This window comes from Neltuma alba, unplaced genomic scaffold, assembly GCF_004799145.2.
Source record: "Neltuma alba isolate B1F8T4 unplaced genomic scaffold, ASM479914v2 tig00010407_pilon, whole genome shotgun sequence".
NCBI lineage: Eukaryota > Viridiplantae > Streptophyta > Magnoliopsida > Fabales > Fabaceae > Neltuma > Neltuma alba.
Window position 1 is genome coordinate 132,676 of NW_021635309.1, and position 20,662 is coordinate 153,337.

General features: G+C 35.2%; 2 protein-coding genes across 2 annotated transcripts; one reads left to right on the forward strand and one right to left on the reverse strand.

Moving 5' to 3' along the window:
- The first annotated feature begins 6,622 nt into the window (after positions 1 to 6,622).
- On the forward strand, positions 6,623 to 7,423 carry LOC114756428 (uncharacterized). The gene is made up of 2 exons (XM_028945376.1): positions 6,623 to 6,737; positions 7,053 to 7,423. The coding sequence occupies exons 1-2, from the start codon at positions 6,623 to 6,625 to the stop codon at positions 7,421 to 7,423; spliced, it is 486 nt and encodes a 161-aa protein (XP_028801209.1).
- A 2,059-nt stretch (positions 7,424 to 9,482) lies between these two features.
- Positions 9,483 to 11,736, reverse strand: LOC114756429 (zinc finger BED domain-containing protein RICESLEEPER 2-like). The gene is made up of 4 exons (XM_028945377.1): positions 11,519 to 11,736; positions 10,862 to 11,006; positions 9,646 to 10,786; positions 9,483 to 9,526 (listed from the first exon to the last, which is right to left on the reverse strand). Exons 1-4 carry the CDS (start codon positions 11,734 to 11,736, stop codon positions 9,483 to 9,485), a joined length of 1,548 nt encoding a protein of 515 aa, XP_028801210.1.
- Between the last annotated feature and the right edge of the window lie 8,926 nt (positions 11,737 to 20,662).

Below are 20,662 nucleotides of genomic sequence, written 5' to 3' on the forward strand. Positions count from 1 at the left end.
TAGAAAATAAAAGAAGGAGTTGGATGCGGAAGATGAGAACACAAGAGAGAAAGAGGGAAAGCGAGAAAGAGTGTGGGAAAGAGAGAGACGAGCATATCAACGGTCTTTGTGAAAGAGAAGGCAACCTTTGGAGATAACTTAGGTATATAAAATTACTTCTTTTCATCAAACTTTCTTCATAAATATTTTCTATATATTTTAAGCTTTCTAATGACAGTATTATTATTGTAATTAGAGAAAATTTTGAGACTTATATATGGTATAAGTTTTGAGTTTTGATGAGTGTTAACCATAATATTGTAGCTTTATTATAGTATATCATTTCTATCGGTTTAGATTTGTCCATTTGTTGGTTTTTAGTATTTAAATTAATTTATTTAGTTGAAAAATCTGTTATTTATGAGATATATCATATTTGTACCGATTAAAATTATGTTAAATAATTTATTTGAGTTGTTTGACATATTATTAAGATTTTAATCGGTTTAATTTTATTTATTGGATGACTGGAGGTTTTAAAATAATTATTTTAGCTAAAAGAATTTATTATTTGTGAAGAAAAAGACATATAGTAGTTACACTATTAGAATTTTGAGTAGATTATTTATTTATAAATATTTGAGTTACCATTGAATCTTTGATGGTTTTATTTTGAGGTTTAAACTTTAAATAGAATTTTTTTTAGAATTTAAAATATGATAATTTCATATTTAAGAATTTTGGAGAATTCTTTTTATTAGAGTAAATAATCCAGAGGATGGAAATGAATATTTTAGCCTGTTAGAAAATTTTATAAGTTAGCTCTGAAATATTTAATTTTGGGTTATGAGAGTTGTGAGAATTTAGAATAAAAATTATTAAAGTAGAACTTTAACTATATATATAAGCTTCATTAATTAGCTTATATTAATATGTGATTATATTAATTTGTGATTATATTAGTGGTGTAGATTAATTATTGGATTGTTGGTTTGAGTACGGGGTTGACTTTATAGTAATTCTTTTTATAGCCTTAATGAAAGGTAACCACTTTCCACTTGTTATATATGCTTGTATGATATTTGTGAGTGATTTCGAATTATATGAGATTCTTGAAATGCCATTTGATTATGATTTGAGCAATGAAAGGCATTATTATTGAAATTGCCTTGAGATACCTTATGTTATTGAAAAATAGTTATGAAATTATGAATTTATAAATTTGTCATGTGGAATAAGAATTTATTGAGAAATGGTTTTCAAGGTTGATGTTGATTATTGAAATTTTGAAATCTCGATTTTGGTAAATGTGAAAGTTATTATGTTATTGGTAAATGATTATTTTATAAATCTCATGAGTATAAATATGAGAGGGGATGATGAATGTTGATTGGTGGGAGACATATTATAGGGAGGATAAGGGGGTGAATTTTGTACATAATATAGAGGTAATAAGGTGGGAGGACGCCAGATGTACACTGGTTGATCCTTTAGCCCTTCATGTGTTGTAGGGTGTATGACACCTTGCTAGTGGACTAGAGGGGGAACCCATGGTCCGATCTTGTGCTCTATGGATTTTGGCTTGTTCACATCAATTGATCGGTGAGCTTATTATGTTGAACTACCAGTCACACGGGACAGTACTAGCCCATGGGTTTAGTCAGAGGAAATAAGGTGGAATTGAGAGTGCGATATTGTATGTTGATGTGTGTGTGTGTGTGTGTGTGTGTGTGTGTGTGTGTGTGTGTATAACCATGTGACAATTGTGAAGGTATGATTTTAGTAACTGTTCCACTTGACACCTCTCAAACACTTACTTGTATGCCTAATGAGTAGGATTGTTGGTTACTGAGGCTTTTGTCTCACCCCATTGTTTAACATTTTCAGATAATAGCTTTAGGGCTGGTCCGTCAGGGAAGGCAGTGAAGGCTTAGCTATCATGTTTATCTTGTATAGCCTCCTTTTTGTCATGTGATGAGTATTGTATATTGCCACATATAGCTCTTTTTGCATACTCTGATTTATTTGAGACTTATAGTCTTAGTTACTTTTGTTGTCGAGTTGCTTGGGTCTGTAAGATGTGAACCCATAATGACTTTTGAAAGTAGTTGATTACTGTTGGTTTGGACAAATTTTATTCAGAAAATATCATGTTATGGGCTTAGAGATGAATTGTGACGTGCTGGACTTTGCAAAGCCTAAGGCCCAATTATTGTGAAATATTATTAATTACGGTTTTCATACAATTTGCTTAGTAAAACTCTTATAATCATGATAGACATTTTGAATAATTAGTTCAAGTCTTTTCTATCATGATTAACATTTTTGGCAAATCAAATTTCTTTTTATAACCATGGTGGCCTTTTCAAATATTATACTAAGATTCTTTTTTACCATAGTATTATTAAATATTTAGAGTTTAAAAAGGTTAGTAACAGGTTGGAGATAACTAATGTTACATTGACATCTCCCATAACCAGTATGGGTACATTTATATGGACTATTTTTACTACGTACGACTGTTACATAGTGATATCGCCGACCAGGATGAGGGAGAGATAGATGAGGAGATGTAGGGACAGGCCCTAGTCGACTCTTTGCCAAGGACCCCTGTTTGGCAGGATCAGATCTAGCTGGTTAGTGACCGCTCCAAGCAAGGTGCCTATGGGAGCTTTGATCAGATCCTGGATGAATTGGAGCTTTTTGTTACTTCTTATTTTCCTTTCTCTCCCACGTCTTGAGTGGATGACTGTATATGTGACTTGGATGATCTATGTTTTGGATGCTTATACCTGAAACCTATCTATGTACAAATATGAAGCATAGCTTAGTATAAAATATTTTGATGACTAAGTAATAATCTTATTCCTCTGTTCCTCTTGTAGTAACAAGTTAAGTAAAATGGTGAGAACCCCGAAGAGAAACACAACCAAGGGAGGCAGCAAGAGAACCTCCTATTGACCCAATTCAATTGGTTATAGACCAACTAGAGGAACAGCAAAAGGTGATGCAAGAAATTCAGGCGGCCCAAGCACGCCAAGACTAGGAACGCGATGCTGCCATAGCAACCGCAGTGACAGCAACGGTAGCACAGCTGCAACAGGCCGGGCCCAGAGTGGCCGAGGTACCACAGCCAGCTCAACCCCAAGAGCCGGTAGCTGAGCAGGTGCGACCTGTAGGGGATCATGATTCACTAAGACAGTGGATTAAACGATTCAGTGCACAGAATCCCCCGAGTTTCATAGGGACATTGAATGTCCAAGTGGCCGAGGACTGGATCACTCGGCTAGAGAAGATTTTTAATGTGCTTGAATGTTCCTCTGAGAGAAAAGCTCAGATGGCTATTTATAAATTGGAGGGTGAAGCTAATCGCTGGTGGAAGAACACTGAGATGATCCTCTAAGAGAATGCAACCCCTATTACCTGGGAAGTGTTCAAGGAACACTTTAATTCGAAATACTTCCCACTGTCAGTAAGAGATGAAAAAGAGGTGGAATTTCTAATGATTCAACAAGGTCCTCGAGAGTCCTTCGATGAGCACCTAGATAGGTACATGAGGCTCTCTCATTACTCTAACTACCTCCAACTCCGCAATGATGAGTGATGGAAAACAGAGAAAATGGTAAGGGGACTAAGACAGGAGCTGAGGGAGAAGGTAGCCCCATGGCAACTTGAGAAGTTCAATCAGGCAGTGGAAGCCTGCTGGATTACTGAAAGTAGCCTGAACCACCAGGCATTAGTCACGGCCACTCCTAGACTAGAAGGACTAGCAATAAGGGGAGGACCAGAGGGGACTTCTTCCGGAGGAAATAGGAAGAGGTGAAAGCCTATGTTTTCCAAGAAGTCTAAACGAGGAGGAGGAGCAAGGCAAGGAGGAAGCAGCACTATGCGCCAGACCAAGGAATGTAGCATCTGTGGTAAAAACCACAGAGATTGACCATGTTTGATGGGTCAAAACGTGTGCTTCCGATGTGACAAGCCTGGACACTATATAAAGGAGTGCCCTCTTAATGTGGACGGCTCGAGGCCCCCAACTCAAGGGAGGGTTTTTGCCCTCACAAGGGAAGAGGCTGATAAGTCGCCTGAGATGATACAAGGTACGATTCAAGTTAATAATTACCTTGTGCACGCTATGTTTGACTCGGGTGCTAACCACTCCTTTATTGCATATGATTACGCAAAGTGCATAGGACCTGCTGTTAACACATTATTATATGATCTATGTGTGGCTACTCCTACGGGCACTAAAGTTTATACGTCTGATGTTTGCCTAAATTGTATTGTCTGGTATGCCCACTGTTGCACTACACTTGACCTAATATGTATGCCTTTTTATGAGATTGACGTGATACTTGGCCTGAATTGGCTGTCTACCCATAATATACTCCTTGACTGTAAGGATAGGACTTTGATTTTTCCTCCCCATGAGCTAACCCCTTGTACCGAGGTGAAACTGAACTTGATTACGGGAGCCCAAGCCGAGGATTGCCTAAGACATGGCTGTTAGGGGTATGTGGTATTCTTCTCTATACATGCAGAAGTGGAAGAAGGCATAACAGAGATACCCGTGGTATGTAATTTTCCGAAAGTCTTTCCGACAGAAATTAGCAGGTTACCCCCGAAACGAGAGGTAGAATTTACAATTGACATGGTACCGGGAGTAGGGCCGATTTCCAAAGCCCCGTATCGTATGGCTCCAAATGAAATGGCAGAACTAAAGAAGCAGTTAGAGGAGCTATTAGAAAAGAATTTTATTCGACCCAGTGTGTCACCATTGGGAGCACCCGTCTTGTTTGTCCATAAAAAGGACAGTAGTCTACGGTTATGTATTGATTACCGAGAGCTCAACAAAGTGACAATTAAAAACAAGTACCCACTACCTCAAATAGACGATTTGTTAGATCAATTAGCTGGTACCACAGTGTTTCCAAGATTGACTTGAGATCAGGGTACCATCAACTGAGGATTAAAGCAAAGGACATTCTAAAGACCACTTTCCGAACACGGTATGGGCACTATGAGTTCTTGGTAATGCCTTTCGGATTAATGAATGCCCCTGCGATTTTCATAGATTACATGAACAGGATCTTTCAACCATATCTAGATTAGTTTGTGGTGGTTTTCATTGATGATATCTTAGTATATTCCAAGTCACCAGCAAAACATGAACAACATTTACGGATCGTTCTAAGTATTTTGAAGGAGAAATGGCTATATGCCAAACTCAGCAACTGCAAGTTGTGGCTGAATGAAGTAAAGTTCTTGGGTCATGTGATTACCTAAGATAGAGTAGCAGTGGATCCCAGTAAGGTGGAAGCAGTTCTGAACTGGGAGCAACCAAAACAGTAACAGAAATATGAAGCTTTCTGGGATTGGCAGGTTACTATAGAAGATTTATTAAAGATTTTTCAAGAATTGCACAGCCCCTGACTAAACTTACACGTAAGAACTAGCAATTCGTGTGGGATGATAAATGTGAGGCTAGCTTCCAAGAGCTGAAACGAAGGTTGACCTCAACCCTTGTGCTAATAATTCCCGATCCAACCCTACCGTATGTTGTATATACCAATGCTAGCAAGCAAGGATTAGGGTGTGTATTAATGTAGCAAGGACGAGTAGTCGCCTACACCTCACGACAGTTAAAGTCTCATGAAGAGAATTATCCCACTCACAACTTAGAATTAGCTGCAATAGTTTATGCCTTAAAAATCTGGAAGCATTATCTATATGGAGCAACCGTTGAACTATATTGTGACCATAAAAGTCTCAAGTACCTGCAGGATTAAAAAGAACTAAACATGAGGCAACGACGATGGATGGAGTTGCCCAAGGATTATGATTACCAGATAAAATACCATCCGGGCAAGGCTAATGTGGTAGCTGACGCCTTAAGCCGAAAGGTAGTACAAGTAGCGTTCCTAATGATTCAAGAACGGAAACTCATCAAAGATGTGAGGGATTGGAACCTTTGTTCCATATGAAACTAATGACCCAGAAAGTATAAGTGAGAAGAGCAGAAGCCCAACTGATAGAACAAATCAAAGAGGCCCAGAAGAGCGATCTGATAGCTGATACACTTCGGATTAAGCTAACAAAAGCTGAGGATGATGCGATCGAGGTATCACCAGATGGAATATTGAAGTATAAGGAACGGGTATATGTTCTAGAGTCCATCAGGCAATAGCTATTGGATGAGGCACATAAGAATAAATATACGATACATCCGGGAATGACGAAGATGTACCAGGACCTCTGACGTATGTTTTGGTGGCCTGGCATGAAGAAGGACATAATAGAGTATGTATCTAAATGCCTCACTTGCCAGAAGGTCAAAACGGAGCATCAGAGACTGTCAGGGCTTTTACATCCTCTAAATATTCAGGAATGGAAATGGGATAGTATCTCCATAGATTTCATCGTGGGGTTACCCCGTACCTCATCTGGATATGACGTGATATGGGTGATTATTGACCGATTAACGAAGTCTGCCCATTTTCTGGCAATAAAGAAAGATTACCAACCAGAAAAACTTGCCAAGTTATATATCAAAGAAATTGTGAGATTTCATGGAGTGCTAGGGTCAATTGTATCTGACTGAGATCCTCGGTTTCTATCCCGATTCTAGAAGGCACTACAGTAAGCAATGGGCACCAAGTTGAGCTTCAGTATAGCATATCACCCACAGACAGACGGTCAGACAAAGCGAACCATACAAACACTGGAAGATATGTTGAGAGCCTGTGTATTGGATTTCAAAGGTAATTGGGATGACTATCTGCCATTAGCAGAATTTGCTTACAATAACAGTTATCACTCCAGTATATAGATGGCTCCGTATGAAGCTTTGTATGATCGCAAGTGCAGATCCCCACTGTGTTGGACAGAATTCGGGGAGCGAAAGCTATATGGGCCAAACCTAGTCGAGCAAACAACTGAGAGGATAAGGTCGATTAGACAGAAACTGCTCACAGCCCAAAGCAGATAGAAAAGTTATGCGGACATTCGACAAAAGTCTTTGACCTTCGATATAGGAGACCATGTGTTCTTGAAAGTATCTCTAACAACGGGAGTAGGAAGGTCTTTGAAATCGAAGAAATTGTCACCAAAATACATCGGACCTTTCCAGATTCTGTCAAAAGTAGGACCAGTGGCATATAAAGTGGCCCTACCCCCAAACCTTAGTATGATACATGATGTCTTTCATGTATCCCAATTAAAGAAGTACCAGCCAGATCCCTCTCATGTTTTGGAATATGAAGATATTGCACTGCATGACCTAACCTGGGAGATCAAACCAGTAAAGATCATTAATTGTCAAGTAAAGCAACTACGACAGAAATCCATCCCAATGGTTAAAGTCATCTGGGAGAATCTGGCACAAGAAGAAGCAACCTGGGAGAAGGAAGATGACATGAAAGATAATTATCCTGAACTCTTCGAATAAGGTATAGTTTAAATTTCGAGGATGAAATTTATTTTAAGGGGGAGGGAAATGTAACATCCCAAAATTTGAAACCCTAGTAATGGGAATGTGAGAAATGAGATATGATTGATAAGCATAAGGTATGAGTAAAGCATGGAAACCCAAAATGGGATGAAACTGACTTTATTGGATCCCTAGGGGCAAAACGGTAATTTTGAGAAAAGTTTTCAAAAATTTCCTAAAAATAGAAAAAGGTGGAATTAGGGGTTTTGAGTCACCTATGATGTTTTGGGAGTGAGAATGGCCCAAAATAAATTTTGGTGAAAATTCCCAGAAAAATAATTATTTTTGGGAAAATAGGGAAAAATAAAGGGGAATTAAAGTGATATAATTATTTTAATTACCTAAGGACTCCAAAAATTCAAGTAAAAATATGGATACACTCCCTAGGAATATTTATGAATTTATAAAATTGTTTCCAAGCATTGGAAATGGAGAAAATAATTTATGGGGAATTTACTTCCGAATTCCTATCGGTAAAGACCCGATTTTAGAGAAAATGTGAAAAAAATACCTAGAGGTCTTGAAAAATTTCCAAAACTTCTAGATCACACTTTTGGAATAAATATGGATTTATCATGAAAAGAAATGGAATTTTGGAAGCCCTTAGCTATTTTTCTCTAATAGGGGGCAAGAAATCGGGTATTGTGTGACCAAATAATTTTTAAAATTACCCTAACCAATTCCATTTCTTCCTAATCAGTTTTTACCATTTGGTTAGCATCCAAAAAGGCCCAAATTCATGCTCATCATGATCAGAATAGCTGGCTTGTATGCTGGGCAAATTTTTAACCATTGGATCAACTCTCTTGAAACTTGAGTCAAAGGATGTGTGGCTAGGATTTGTTCTTCATTTTGGCCGAATTTTGCACTTAATTTAGGGCAAAAATAGCTGCCCAAGGCCAGGCTTTTGGACAGCAAATGAGGTCTATAAATACCCCCACAAGGCACTCCAAATTCGGACAGAATTGGGACACTTAGGGGTGTTCATGGGACGGGACGAGACCGGGACAGGCCCGTCCCGGTCCGGTCCCGGTGAACAGGGACGGGACAGGATTTTTGTCCCGTGTCCCATCCCTTTTTTTTTTTGCCCCCAATCAATTCTGGACCTTTTTTGAATTGGGCCTAATGTTTTCCTCTTTTTTTTTTTGTTCTATTTTTTTTGCCCCCTAAATTTTAATTCTGGACCTTTTCTGAATTGGGCCTGATGCTTTCCTCTTTTTTTTTCCGTCCTGTTTTTTTTACCCCCTAAAATTTCAGTTCTGGACCTTTTCTGAATTGGGCTTGATGCTTTCTTTTTTTTTTTTTGGAGCAACTGTAAATTCAAGTTAATTTTGGGCCTTTGCTTGCTTTTTTAACAAAAACTCCTCTGCAGACTGCAGTCACTCTTTATATATTACAAAAATTAAATCAAAGACTATCTAATTAATGAAAAACACTGTACTCAAATTAACATACCATGCAATCGTCCGTTTAATGAGAATTACAACAAAATGCACATGTCTTATCATTGTTAAATTTATGCCAAGTTACAGTTCACAATCAAGGGTCAGCTTCATTGATATTATATTGAAAACACCAACAGCATCTGAAATTAATCCTACACCTCTGTAAACTGTAACATTAAAAATCCTGCAGGCCACCATTCTTTTTTTTTTTTGTTCCTGAAGGTCATGGAGTCGCCACTAAAGCACATTCTCCTACATTAATAATGGAAAGATCTGTTAAATTATATAGCAGTTGAGAACACTGCAAGAAACACAGAAAAAGGTGGAAAGGCAATTTAATATTGTCATCTCAAGGTCTTTAATATTTTGAATCACTTTTTAGCAATCAAGAACACAATAATAAATCTGCAATCCAAGTAGAACAATCCACCATAATTCATTTTCAAGACAGTCATAACACAATCAGTTCAAACCAAAACAAGCAAGACATAATAATATAAAAATTTCAATCCATGACATTAAAGCTAAATCAAAAGTCAAAACAACCAACCATGAGCCAACTACAAAGCAATTTAACTTTCCAAGAGATTTGAAATTGAAGCTGTTAATTGCTCTTCTGCAACAAAAAAAAACACCATAAAAAGAACAATTTGTTAGTGCCTTAGTGGTATAAACTATAAAGTATTTAAACAAAACTGAAAAAATAAATTAAATAAAATAAAAAATAAAAATTACCAATATCAGTATCATTGAAGCTATCAATATCAAATCCCTTTACTTTTGATGTAGATGGAGATAACCAATTCTGTGCACAAATTAGTGCCTCAGCCATATTTGATGATAGGGAACTTCTGAATTCATCAATGACACGACCTCCCATACTAAATGCAGATTTTGAAGATACAATGGATACAGGCATGGCCAAGACATCACGTGCAATCAATGAAAGGATTTTGTATTTAGAACTATTTACTTTCCACCATGCCAAAATATCAAAGTTAGGATAAAGAACATCAACTAACTCAGCTTGAAAATACTTCTCCACTTTTGCATATTTATCTGTTTCAACTTCAACCTCATTTTGGGCAACAAATAGTTGCAGTAGAGGCCTAGATTCCAACATTGCCATCTGAAGTTGACTTAAGCCAGCAGGTTCACTTGATGCTTGTGTCTGACTTTGATTTTGAGATTCAGATGTGTTTGTTTCATGCCCACTTGAATAGAAGTCATACAAACAATACAAGGCATTTGTGACTCTATTTGTCATAGCTTCACGTTGTGTAGAATCAGGAAACATCTCATTAAAAGCAAGCTTCAAAAACTTCATTTTATACCTAGGGTCAAGAACCATTGCTATTACCAGCAAAGGATTGAGATTCTCCAACTTTCCCCAATACTTTTCATACTTAGCTTCCATCCTCTTAGCCATATCAGACACCAGAAAATTAGGATTATTTGCCCTTGTATGCAGGATAACAAACACATCAGCTATATGTTGAAAGCATATATTTGAGGTAACATAAAGTGATCCTGAAAATTGCAAAGTGATGTCATAGAACACTTTTAAAAAGACAACAAATTCTTTAGCATCTTTCCAATTGGAAGCATCAGGAGGACCAATTAATGTTTTCTCCACAAAATAGTTTGTGTAATCATTATCCTCTTTCTCCATTCTTTTAAAGATGCTACTAAATTTAATGGCATTCTCCAACATGATGTAAGTTGAATTCCACCTAGTTAGACAATCCATGGTTAGGAGGCTCTTAGAGTAAATTTTCATTTTCTCATCAAGCTCTTTGAATTTAAGCAACCTTCCTGGAGAAGACCTCACATATTTAATGGCATTGTGAATGCCTTCAATAGATCTGTGCATGTCCTTCACACCATCACAAACAATTAAATTCAAAATATATGCACAACACCTCAAGTGCAAGAAGTCCCCATTACATACCAAACCATTCCAATGGCTCAAAACATCTTTTAATTTTGCCACTGCATTATCATTTGAAGATGCATTATCAACTGTGATAGTAAACACTTTCTCAATACCCCAAGCTAATAAACATTTCTCTATTTCTGATGCAATTGTATCACCCCTATGATTTTCAACTACACAAAAATTCAAGATTCTCTTTTGGTATATCCATTCCTTATCAATCCAGTGAGTAGTCAAGCATATAAAGTTAGAATTTTGACAAGAAGTCCATGTATCTGTAGTGAGGCAAACACGAACTTTGGTTCTTTTAAAATACATTTTCAACTTCCTCGCTTCTTCAAGATACAAACCCAAACAATCCCTAGTGACAGTTGCTCTTAATGGGACTTGAAAACGGGGTTCCATCCTAGTCATCATTTCTTTAAACCCATCACCTTCCACAACTCAAAAGGCATTTCATCCAATATAACAAATAATGCAACACCTTTTCTATATTCTTCTTGATGAAATACATGATGACTCAATGTTTTAGAAGAACCTAATTGAGAGCTTGACAACAAAGATTGTGTCTTCTTATTAATTCGGTTTGGATTTAAGACACACCTCTCTATATGTTTTTTTAATCCACTTGTCCCATATGAAGAGTGACAAGCAATTGTTGTTGGACAATACTTGCACTTTGCTCGAAGTTGCCCATTTGTTTGGCTTAAAGGAAGCTTGTCAAAATGATCCCAAACCGTAGATTTCTGTCTCTTTGCTCTTGGTTCATCTCCTTCCTCACCCTCAATACTTGTCAAACCAGTGTCTTTTTCCTTTTCATTAACAGGTGTTTCTATAGTTCTACTTTCATTTTCACCATAATCTTCTTGACCAGTTTGTGCATTTGACATCTTTAAAATAAATTAAACTTCTTTTCTGCATAAATAGAAAAAAAAGCACAAATAATTTACAACTCAAATTGCTAACTAACTAATCAATATCCCTAGTTCGAATTCAATATATATCCTAACAACACAAACAACAATCTGACATCAAATACAATATATATCATTTAACTATGCTCAATTCAAATAATGCATGGATGACACTTCCATTAAATGATAATATATCCCCAGTCTATATCTTAACTGTATTTCACTAATGAAGCCAGTCAAACCACACTTCACAGCAAAGTAGTCCAAAAATTTTTTTTAAAAAAAGGAGAGACAGTTACCTCGCAGATGAATTGATTCAGGGGACAGTTCACACTTCACAGCAAAGGCACGGCACCACGGGCACTACAGAGCTGGCGCAGGGAGAGACAAGGCGAGAATTTTAATTCAAGGCGATGCAATTTTTTAGTTAGCTCTAGGATTATGCAATCATGGTAATTTTATACTTTTTAGTGATTGTCAATGGCAGAGAAGACCGCAATCAGTGGAGACTCAAAGAAGAAGAGGCGGGAGAGTACTCATCGGTGTCAGAGTGCAAAAAATCTGAGGAAGAGAGGGCACGCTAGCTCTACGGTGGTTACTATTGTGTGCGAGAGTCGGGATCGCAGGAGTAACAGAGCACAGCCGCAGGGAAGGAACGACGAGGAAGAGGCGTGCCTGAAGGCAGAGGCGCCAAAGCCGTCGAGGTCGTGGGAGAGTTCAGTATAGAGTGCGGGCGCAAGATAAAAAATCTGACGAAGAATGCTAGCGAGACAGTAGTCCAGATTCAAGATCCAAATGTGGCTTTGGCTTCAGCTATCTCCTTGTGCGCGACGGTCAGGAAAGGAGTGAGCACAGACCTTCTCACAGAACGACGGAAGAGACGGGCAGCTCTGATTTCTGAAGCCAGCGGAAGCAAAGAGTTGGACTGAGAGATTCTGAGGGGCGAGAGCGACAAGACGAGGCGCGGCTAGTATGAACTGAACTGAAGTATGAACTATTAGAAATTTAGGGCTTAGGAGATGAAGGGAGGACCGGATAAATTGAAAATTGCAATTCTTTTTTATAATATATACCCCGGGACGAGACAGGGACGAGACGACCCCGTCCCATGTCCCGTCCTGTAAATTTTTTTGTCTCGTCCCGTCCCGTCCCAAAGTTGCCGGGACCGGGATGGACCTACCGGGACAGGACAATTTGAACACCCCTAGGGACAATAGAGGGGAGGTTCTGCACAATTTTCTTCTTGGCTTCCAAACACTCTTTAAACCACTTCCAATCCAAGGCAAATCATCAAGCTTCAATCCAAGACTCCTTAAGGTATGTTTAGGCTTTAATTTTATGCTTTTTCAATGGCCAAACCATGAAAAAATTGAGGAAGAAGTGCTGCTCTATTTTTGTTTTGCTGAAAGTCCTAGGAGTGGATAGTAAGTTGAATTATGAGCTTGTGTTATTGTGTTTGGTGTTGTTTTGGAATGGATTATGGAAAGAAAACCTCATAGTGTGCAAGAAAAATGTTTCGGCCCAACCAAGAACTCAAGAATAGGATTGGATTCCATGTGTTTTAATGGTTCTAATGAATTTGAAATGTGATTTTGTGTAGGTTGTGCCATGGAAGTATGTTTTAATTCATTGAAATCAAATGTGGAAATTTAGGAACCAAAAGGGGTGTGTTCATCCATTTTGGAATTCAGGGACTTAAGGTTGGATTTTGATGGTTTTGATGCTTCCATTGAGTTCCTTGGGTATTTTTGTGTAGGGATATGTGGAGGAATTGGATTTGAAAGCATTAAAAATCAAAGTTAGAAATTTTGACATCTCCCTTATGAAATTCGTTTCTGTTTTGACCAGAACTTAAGGAAGGGATTAGATTTTGTAAAATCTGATTTGATATTTGAATTCTATATGAAAAATCATGTAGGAATGGCAAAGGAGGTTTCTTAAATCAAAGGAAAAACATTTAGGCCAAAAATCCTAAAGAAAGGGGGTTTATTGTTTAAGTAAGGTGTAATGTGTTTGATTAACTGTTGAATGATTGGCATTGGTGTTGGTTTGATAGGTACCTTGCCAAATCCTCAAGAAAACATCCTAAACTTAAAGGAAATCAAGGACTAAGTACCAAAAGGTAGCATTGAATTACATTTGATTGCTTTCTTGCTTACATTGATGTGTTAATGTGTATGTGTGCAATGTGTGCCATGATGTGACTAAACTTTATTGCAATTGTTGATTGCAATGTTTGAATTATGTTGCCTTGGCATTATGTCCATTGAATATATGTATGATAGCTTACTTTCCATGGCATAAAAGCATGAACACATAACAGATGAATGCACAAAAGCATTGCATGTAGTGTTGCAGGAATGCATGATAATTGTGATTCTGTACTACTGGAATTTCTTTGAAATCTCACTCTTATGTTTAACACCACCTAGGAGGGAGTTCAAGCAAGGGCAAAGGCAAGGAAATTGTCCCGGAGGTCTAATGAACAATCAATGTATCCTAGAGTAAATTTTGGAATCTGTTATGTAATCTTATGACTTTAAAAATGTTTGTTGGATAATAGCTCCTAATGGGAGCCAAGCATGTATGCCTATGTTAAACATATAAACGTATGGTGGAATGTATGTCCAAGCATGTGTTAAGTCCCAAATGATTAAGGATGGGTAAAAGGTTAAGAAAGAATCAAAACAAGTGTAGTTAGAGGATAAACTTTCCCTAGAAATGGCTAAACTTGGGACACCCGAAATAATTAGCAAATGTTGGAGTCTGGACTTGAAATTTGGCAAGCTTACAGATCATATTTTTAGCTTTAAATCAAGTGGTAAACCATCAAATTTGGATTTTTGTGCAAGAAGTCATGCCCTTCCAAAGTTGGGCAAAAATACTGAAAATTCCAGAATTTACCAAATGAACCGTACATAATTGCATGGAAACTGGTATTGATCTGTGAGAAATTGATACTTATGAATATTTTTCCTATGTAGATAATTTCATAAGCTTTTCGTGAGGCTTGGAACCACTCTTTTTTTATTTTTCTACATTTAGTTATGATTTTTCAAAGTTGACCCGATTTTTAAGGGTTGCATGAATAGTAACTGGGAAAAAAAATTTCAATCTTGGTTTTACCTACTTTGAGCATTGTGTGACGATTCCAAATTGTTCTAAAGGATGTATAATGGGGTTTAAAATGAAGGTGTGACACTAAGCTTACCATATATGTTTGGGTAGTTATTGTTTGCTACTTATATTCTCCCAAAATCTCACCCTCCTTCAACCAGTCCTAATCGGTGCAAAGAGCATAGGAGTACAATGCAAAATGTGGAAATGCGAGAATAAAGGGAAGGATTGAAGAATTGAATAAGTTATTATGATAATTCATTATGATGATCAATTTTTACATATGCCATTGATATTATGCAATGTGTAAGAATAATAATGGCATGTATGATTGGCTATAATGATGTATGAGAATGGTTAGTGCATTGATAGAATGATAATATACATGAAAAGAATTAATTATGTATTATTAATGCAAGTTGGGGGATAGTTTATTCCTAAATGAGCCCCAAATTTGTGACAAAGTGGAAGTAAGACAAATGATGGAATCTGCCCATGAAATTTGGTATGCTCAAAGTATACATCTAGAGCTTTAAAACAAGCAGTAAATTACTTAAAATGGATGTGTGTGCTAAGAGTTATAACTGCTCAAAATTAAGGCAGAGAAACTGAAAAGTACATTTTTTAGCAAATAAACAGTAAACTTCCATAAATTAACTATACGAATAGAGAAGAGTTAAGTTCATATTTACATCTTTCTCCTATAAAAATTTAAAAAAAGCTTTAAAAGGAGACTGAGATCACCTCAATACAATTTTTTTATAATTAGTTATGAATTTTCAAAATTGAACCAAGAATCTAGGATTTACCAGTGAATAGTAACCTATGAAATTAAATGCGAGTTTTTAATTTACGAGCTTATTTTTGATCCGCTTGAATCATAATACTTCCAGACAAGTACTAAAAAGGGTCAATGGAAGGATGTTTCAATAATGATGAAGATGAAAATCATAATTGTTAATCCTTTTCTTTTGTTTTTTTTTTGGATAAACTAATGATAATCCTTAGCTGCTTAGTTTCTATTTTTATGATTTGTTTGTTTTATTTAGTTTTGTATTTTTTTTCCCTAGTTTGAACAATAATTTGTTAGTGTTTAAGGTATGGTTTGTATTTTTTTTGAAAAATTAAAGAATAATTTAACACTTTATTTTACTAATGTTTATGATTTGAATCAAGAATTTTAGGAGATTTATAGTTTTACTTTTTTTTGTATTTCAAAAAATTAAAAAAATCTTAGAATTTGAAAAAAGATATAAAAGCCTGCAGGCAGGCCCTAAACTCACATGTCTAAGGGTTAGGCTTTAAAAATATGCTAATTTAATAACACGTGCACTCTAAAAAGGCTGGTCTTTTTAGGTCCTAACTCGTCAAAGGCTAACCTTTATTAACAACTCTATCAATTAAGGATTGAGCTGCACCAAGTTGAAATATAGAGATAGAATTACAAACTAATTAAAACTAAAAGGACCAAAAGATCAATTTTTCCTATTTTGTTTCTATATTCATTTTGATTAAGTACTTTGTACAATGTTGGAAACAATTAATATTTTTTAGTAATATAATTTATATAAATATTGTTGAATATTTTTAATAAAACAGGGAAGCAGAAAAGGAGGAATGAAATTAAGTTATGTTATGAATATTATTAGTGTATTTCTTCCGCTTCCTCTTCAACTTTATCAAATAACTCCCACTATTTTTATTGTGCATTAACCCTCTACTACTCCATTACTTCACTGTTTCATTAATCTTTTAACTCATTTCCCACTCACATTTATATGATTTAACTTGTTGTCAACTATTTATCATCATTTAAGTATAAGTGTAACTTATATGCAAGACTATGCCTATAAATAAAGCATGTCCTTGTGATGTAAGCAAAGGAAACTGAAGAGAAATGAAGGAATGCAATATAATTTTCTCATTTTCTTGTCTTCATTTCTTCTCTACTCTATCTCTTCTCTACTTTACTTTTTTTGGTGACTCAATTTATAAAGTTAAGATTTATTATACTTAACTAGAATAATTTTTGAAAGTTGAATTAATTTTAAATACAGAACATATTTAAACTTTTTGAATCTGGATGAATTAATGAAATATTACTTATAAATAAAAAAAGAAAATATATGATGATGACGATGAGTAAAATATAAGTAAAACTACAAGATTTTAACCTTACTAATATATTTCAGTTATTTAAATAAAAACTGTGAACACGTATTTTTAAATTTTTCTGGCCAAAATAATTTAAAATATTTCAAGACTAGCATCGTTGTTGATGAGCGTGACGACTAAAGCTTTCACAGATCTTTTATTTATATTATAAATACCAATTATTCCATTTTATAAGAAAATTCTATCATATTATGAATGATTTAAATTTGAAAATTTTCATTATAGATTTTTTAATAAAAAATAAAGATTAGGTTCAAAAGGAATGATATTTATTATAGAGAATTTAAATACTTGCAATTATTTATAAGAACTAAATATTAAAAATGTAAATTTAAAAATATTAAATTAACTATAACCAAACCTCCCACCTGAGAAACACGAGCACATCATTCTTCACAAGTTCATCAGTTTTTAGCTTGTACTATGGCAATAAGAAATGGCAAAAATCAATTTTGAACTTATTCTTCCGTCTTTTGGCCAAAAACAAAAAAATGTATTCTTCCATCGGTCCTTTTTATAAATATCAAAGAATTGAATTATTGATATGAATGGGGTACAGAGGGCTAGAAATAAAAATATAGCTTTTTGTAACCCTAAACACAAAACCAAATGAATGATTAAGGTAGGATCTTAAGAGAACTTGAGATGAGGGGATGTACTGTACGGACAGGCCTGAATCAAGTAACGAACGGACAGTATGAGACCCTAAGAGAACTTGCCTCTTGTAACTCCAAACACAAGAAATCAGATGGATGGATGATTTAGGTAAGACCTTAAAAGAACATATCTCTTACAACTCTAGCCATAAAGACACCACAATGTTGATCACTCCTTTGATACTGTCGAGTATTCTCACGAGAATATGAGGATGCAAGTAAGGCTCACACAAAAAGAAGTAAAATTCTCACATTATTAATTATTTAAATCACCTCCCCGTCTAAAAGGAGTACATGTTGAATTATTTATAAATTAAGACTATTCAAAATCTAAAATGAAAACCCAAATTGATAACCTAAGCCCTAAAAGCCCATTATAAGCTATTAGAGCCTAAAACACTAACGAAATAAAATGCATCAAAAATAGATTCAAAAATACAACAAAAATAGAAAAATTAAAAGACCTTCTAGAATACTCTAACTTGCTAGTCAAGATAGAATAATCTAGATCACACACTACCCAGTAGGATCCCTTCATTAATGAAAAGGATCTTATTTGACTCTCTACTATTTAGTGCAATACAAAATAAGTAAGTCTTTGCCTTGAAGAAGCAATCAATACAAAATAGGAAACTATAGAATAGGAAACTAACTAAAACTAATAGAATCCTCATTAACGCGATATAAGACTACTCTTAATTCTTCTTGGACCTTCCAAATAGATTTTCATAAATGTTATTCATATTCATGAGCATATATGGGCTTTTAAGACATCTATTTGGGCTTAATATAGTTGAACCACATTCTGGAACTCCCTTAGTTCATAACACAATGCAATTGGGCTCCAATGGAAGGTTATAACTCTAATGGACTCAGAAAAAAATTTATATATACATATTATATATAAGAGATATTAATTATTAGATTTAATTTATAAGGATAAATTAGATCTATATCACTTTTAAATTTGAAATTTAAATGGATATGATATTTTAGATTTAATTTATTAGGATAAATTAAATCTATATATCAATTTTAAATTGATAAGAAATATATCTCTTAGATTTAATTTATTAGGATAAATTAAATCTATATCAATTTTAAATTGATAAGATATAATATAATATCTCAAATTTGATTTATGAGAATAAATCAAATATAATTCCGTCATATCTTTATTTTGAATTAAATAAATAGATGAATTAAATCCGTGGGACGGATTTAATATAAACTAAATTTATTTAAGGGTTAAGGTGCAATTTTAACAACAAAGTTTTTCTGAAAGAGCACTGGGCACCATAAAGTTTATTTGGGTGCAAAAATATACATGAAGTTGTCAAAAGGGAGCATCTGGCACCATGTCGTTAATGTCCGTCAGTTTACCGTTAGAGGGGCCCAGAAAGTCAGTTTTAAGGTGCATTTTTAACAACAAAGTTTGCATCAAAGGGCATTAGGCACCATGAAATTTATTTGGGTGTAAAAATATACATGAACTTTGTAAAAGGAAAAAAATAACAAAATTCTTCAACCTCCATAAACATCCATTAATTTTATTCTTTTTGGTCTCACCAAATGCTATATTTTCTCTTTGTAAATTTTCACTTCCAAGCTGATCCATCTTTCTCTCATCATAGTCAACACGCACACTCTCTCTGTCATGTTGTTTTCTGAGCCTCCAAGCCTTTTATATATATTTAAGCAAAACACATCTTTCCCTTCTAGGATATAAGGTTCATTACTTGCACCGAGTACTACCTCCAGTCCTTAATATACGATTCAATGGACTAATTTGAGGAGATTAAAATAAATAAATAAATTACTTTAAATATTATATTATTTATTTATTTGACGCAATAGCATATAGTACATGATCTCTCTAAAATATTTATATGCATCATTAAATTATATATTAGTTTACAAGCCAAGAAAATTAATTTGGAGAAAAAACAATAAATATAATATTTTAAAGTAATTTATTTATTTATTTTTAATCTCCTCAAATTAGTCCATTGTATCCTATATTAAGGACTGGAGGTAGTACTTGGATGCAAGCAATAAACCTCATATCCTAGAAGGGAAAGATGTGTTTTGCTTAAATACATATAAAAGGCTTGGAGGCTCAGAAAACAACATGACATAGAGAGTGTGCGTGTTGACTATGATGAGAGAAAGATGGATCGGCTTGGAAGTGGAAATTTACAGAAAGAAAATATAGCATTTGGTGAGACCAAAAAGAATAAAATTAATGGATGTTTATGCAGGTTGAAGAATTTTGTTATTTTTTTCCTTTTACAAAGTTCATGTATATTTTTACACCCAAATAAATTTTATGGTGCCTAATGCCCCTTGATGCAAACTTTGTTGTTAAAAAGGCACCTTGAAACTGACTTTCTGGGCCCCTCTAACAGTAAACTGACGGACATTAACAGCATGGTGCCAGATGCTCCCTTTTGACAACTTCATGTATATTTTTGCACCCAAATAAACTTTATGGTGCCCAGTGCTCTTTCGGGAAAACTTTGTTGTTAAAATTGCACCTTAACCCTTTATTTAATTGTTTTCTTATCTGATTATGCAATATTTGATATTGTATTAATTTCGGAATTAATTTAGGATTAATTTTGAAATCAAATATCCTTCATAATACCTATAGCATCCTATATATTTGATATTAGGAGCTAGGGTTTTGGGCGTGAGAGTGCAAAAGCTTACAAATAAGAGACGGCCAGTAAATAGAGAAGGGAGGACGGATTCTTTGAAAATAAACCCTAAAAGGACAAGAGGCGCTAGCACGTCGTTCGTGATTGGAACGTTGTTCATGTGGATACTGGTAGAGGAAGCCGATCTGAGTTGTCGACTTCGAGCGATAAAAGAGGCGAGCAGAGGCATCCTGAACGGTGGAATCCCTGAGCCACCAAGACATCGAACATCGAAGGTAATACTTCTTACTACTT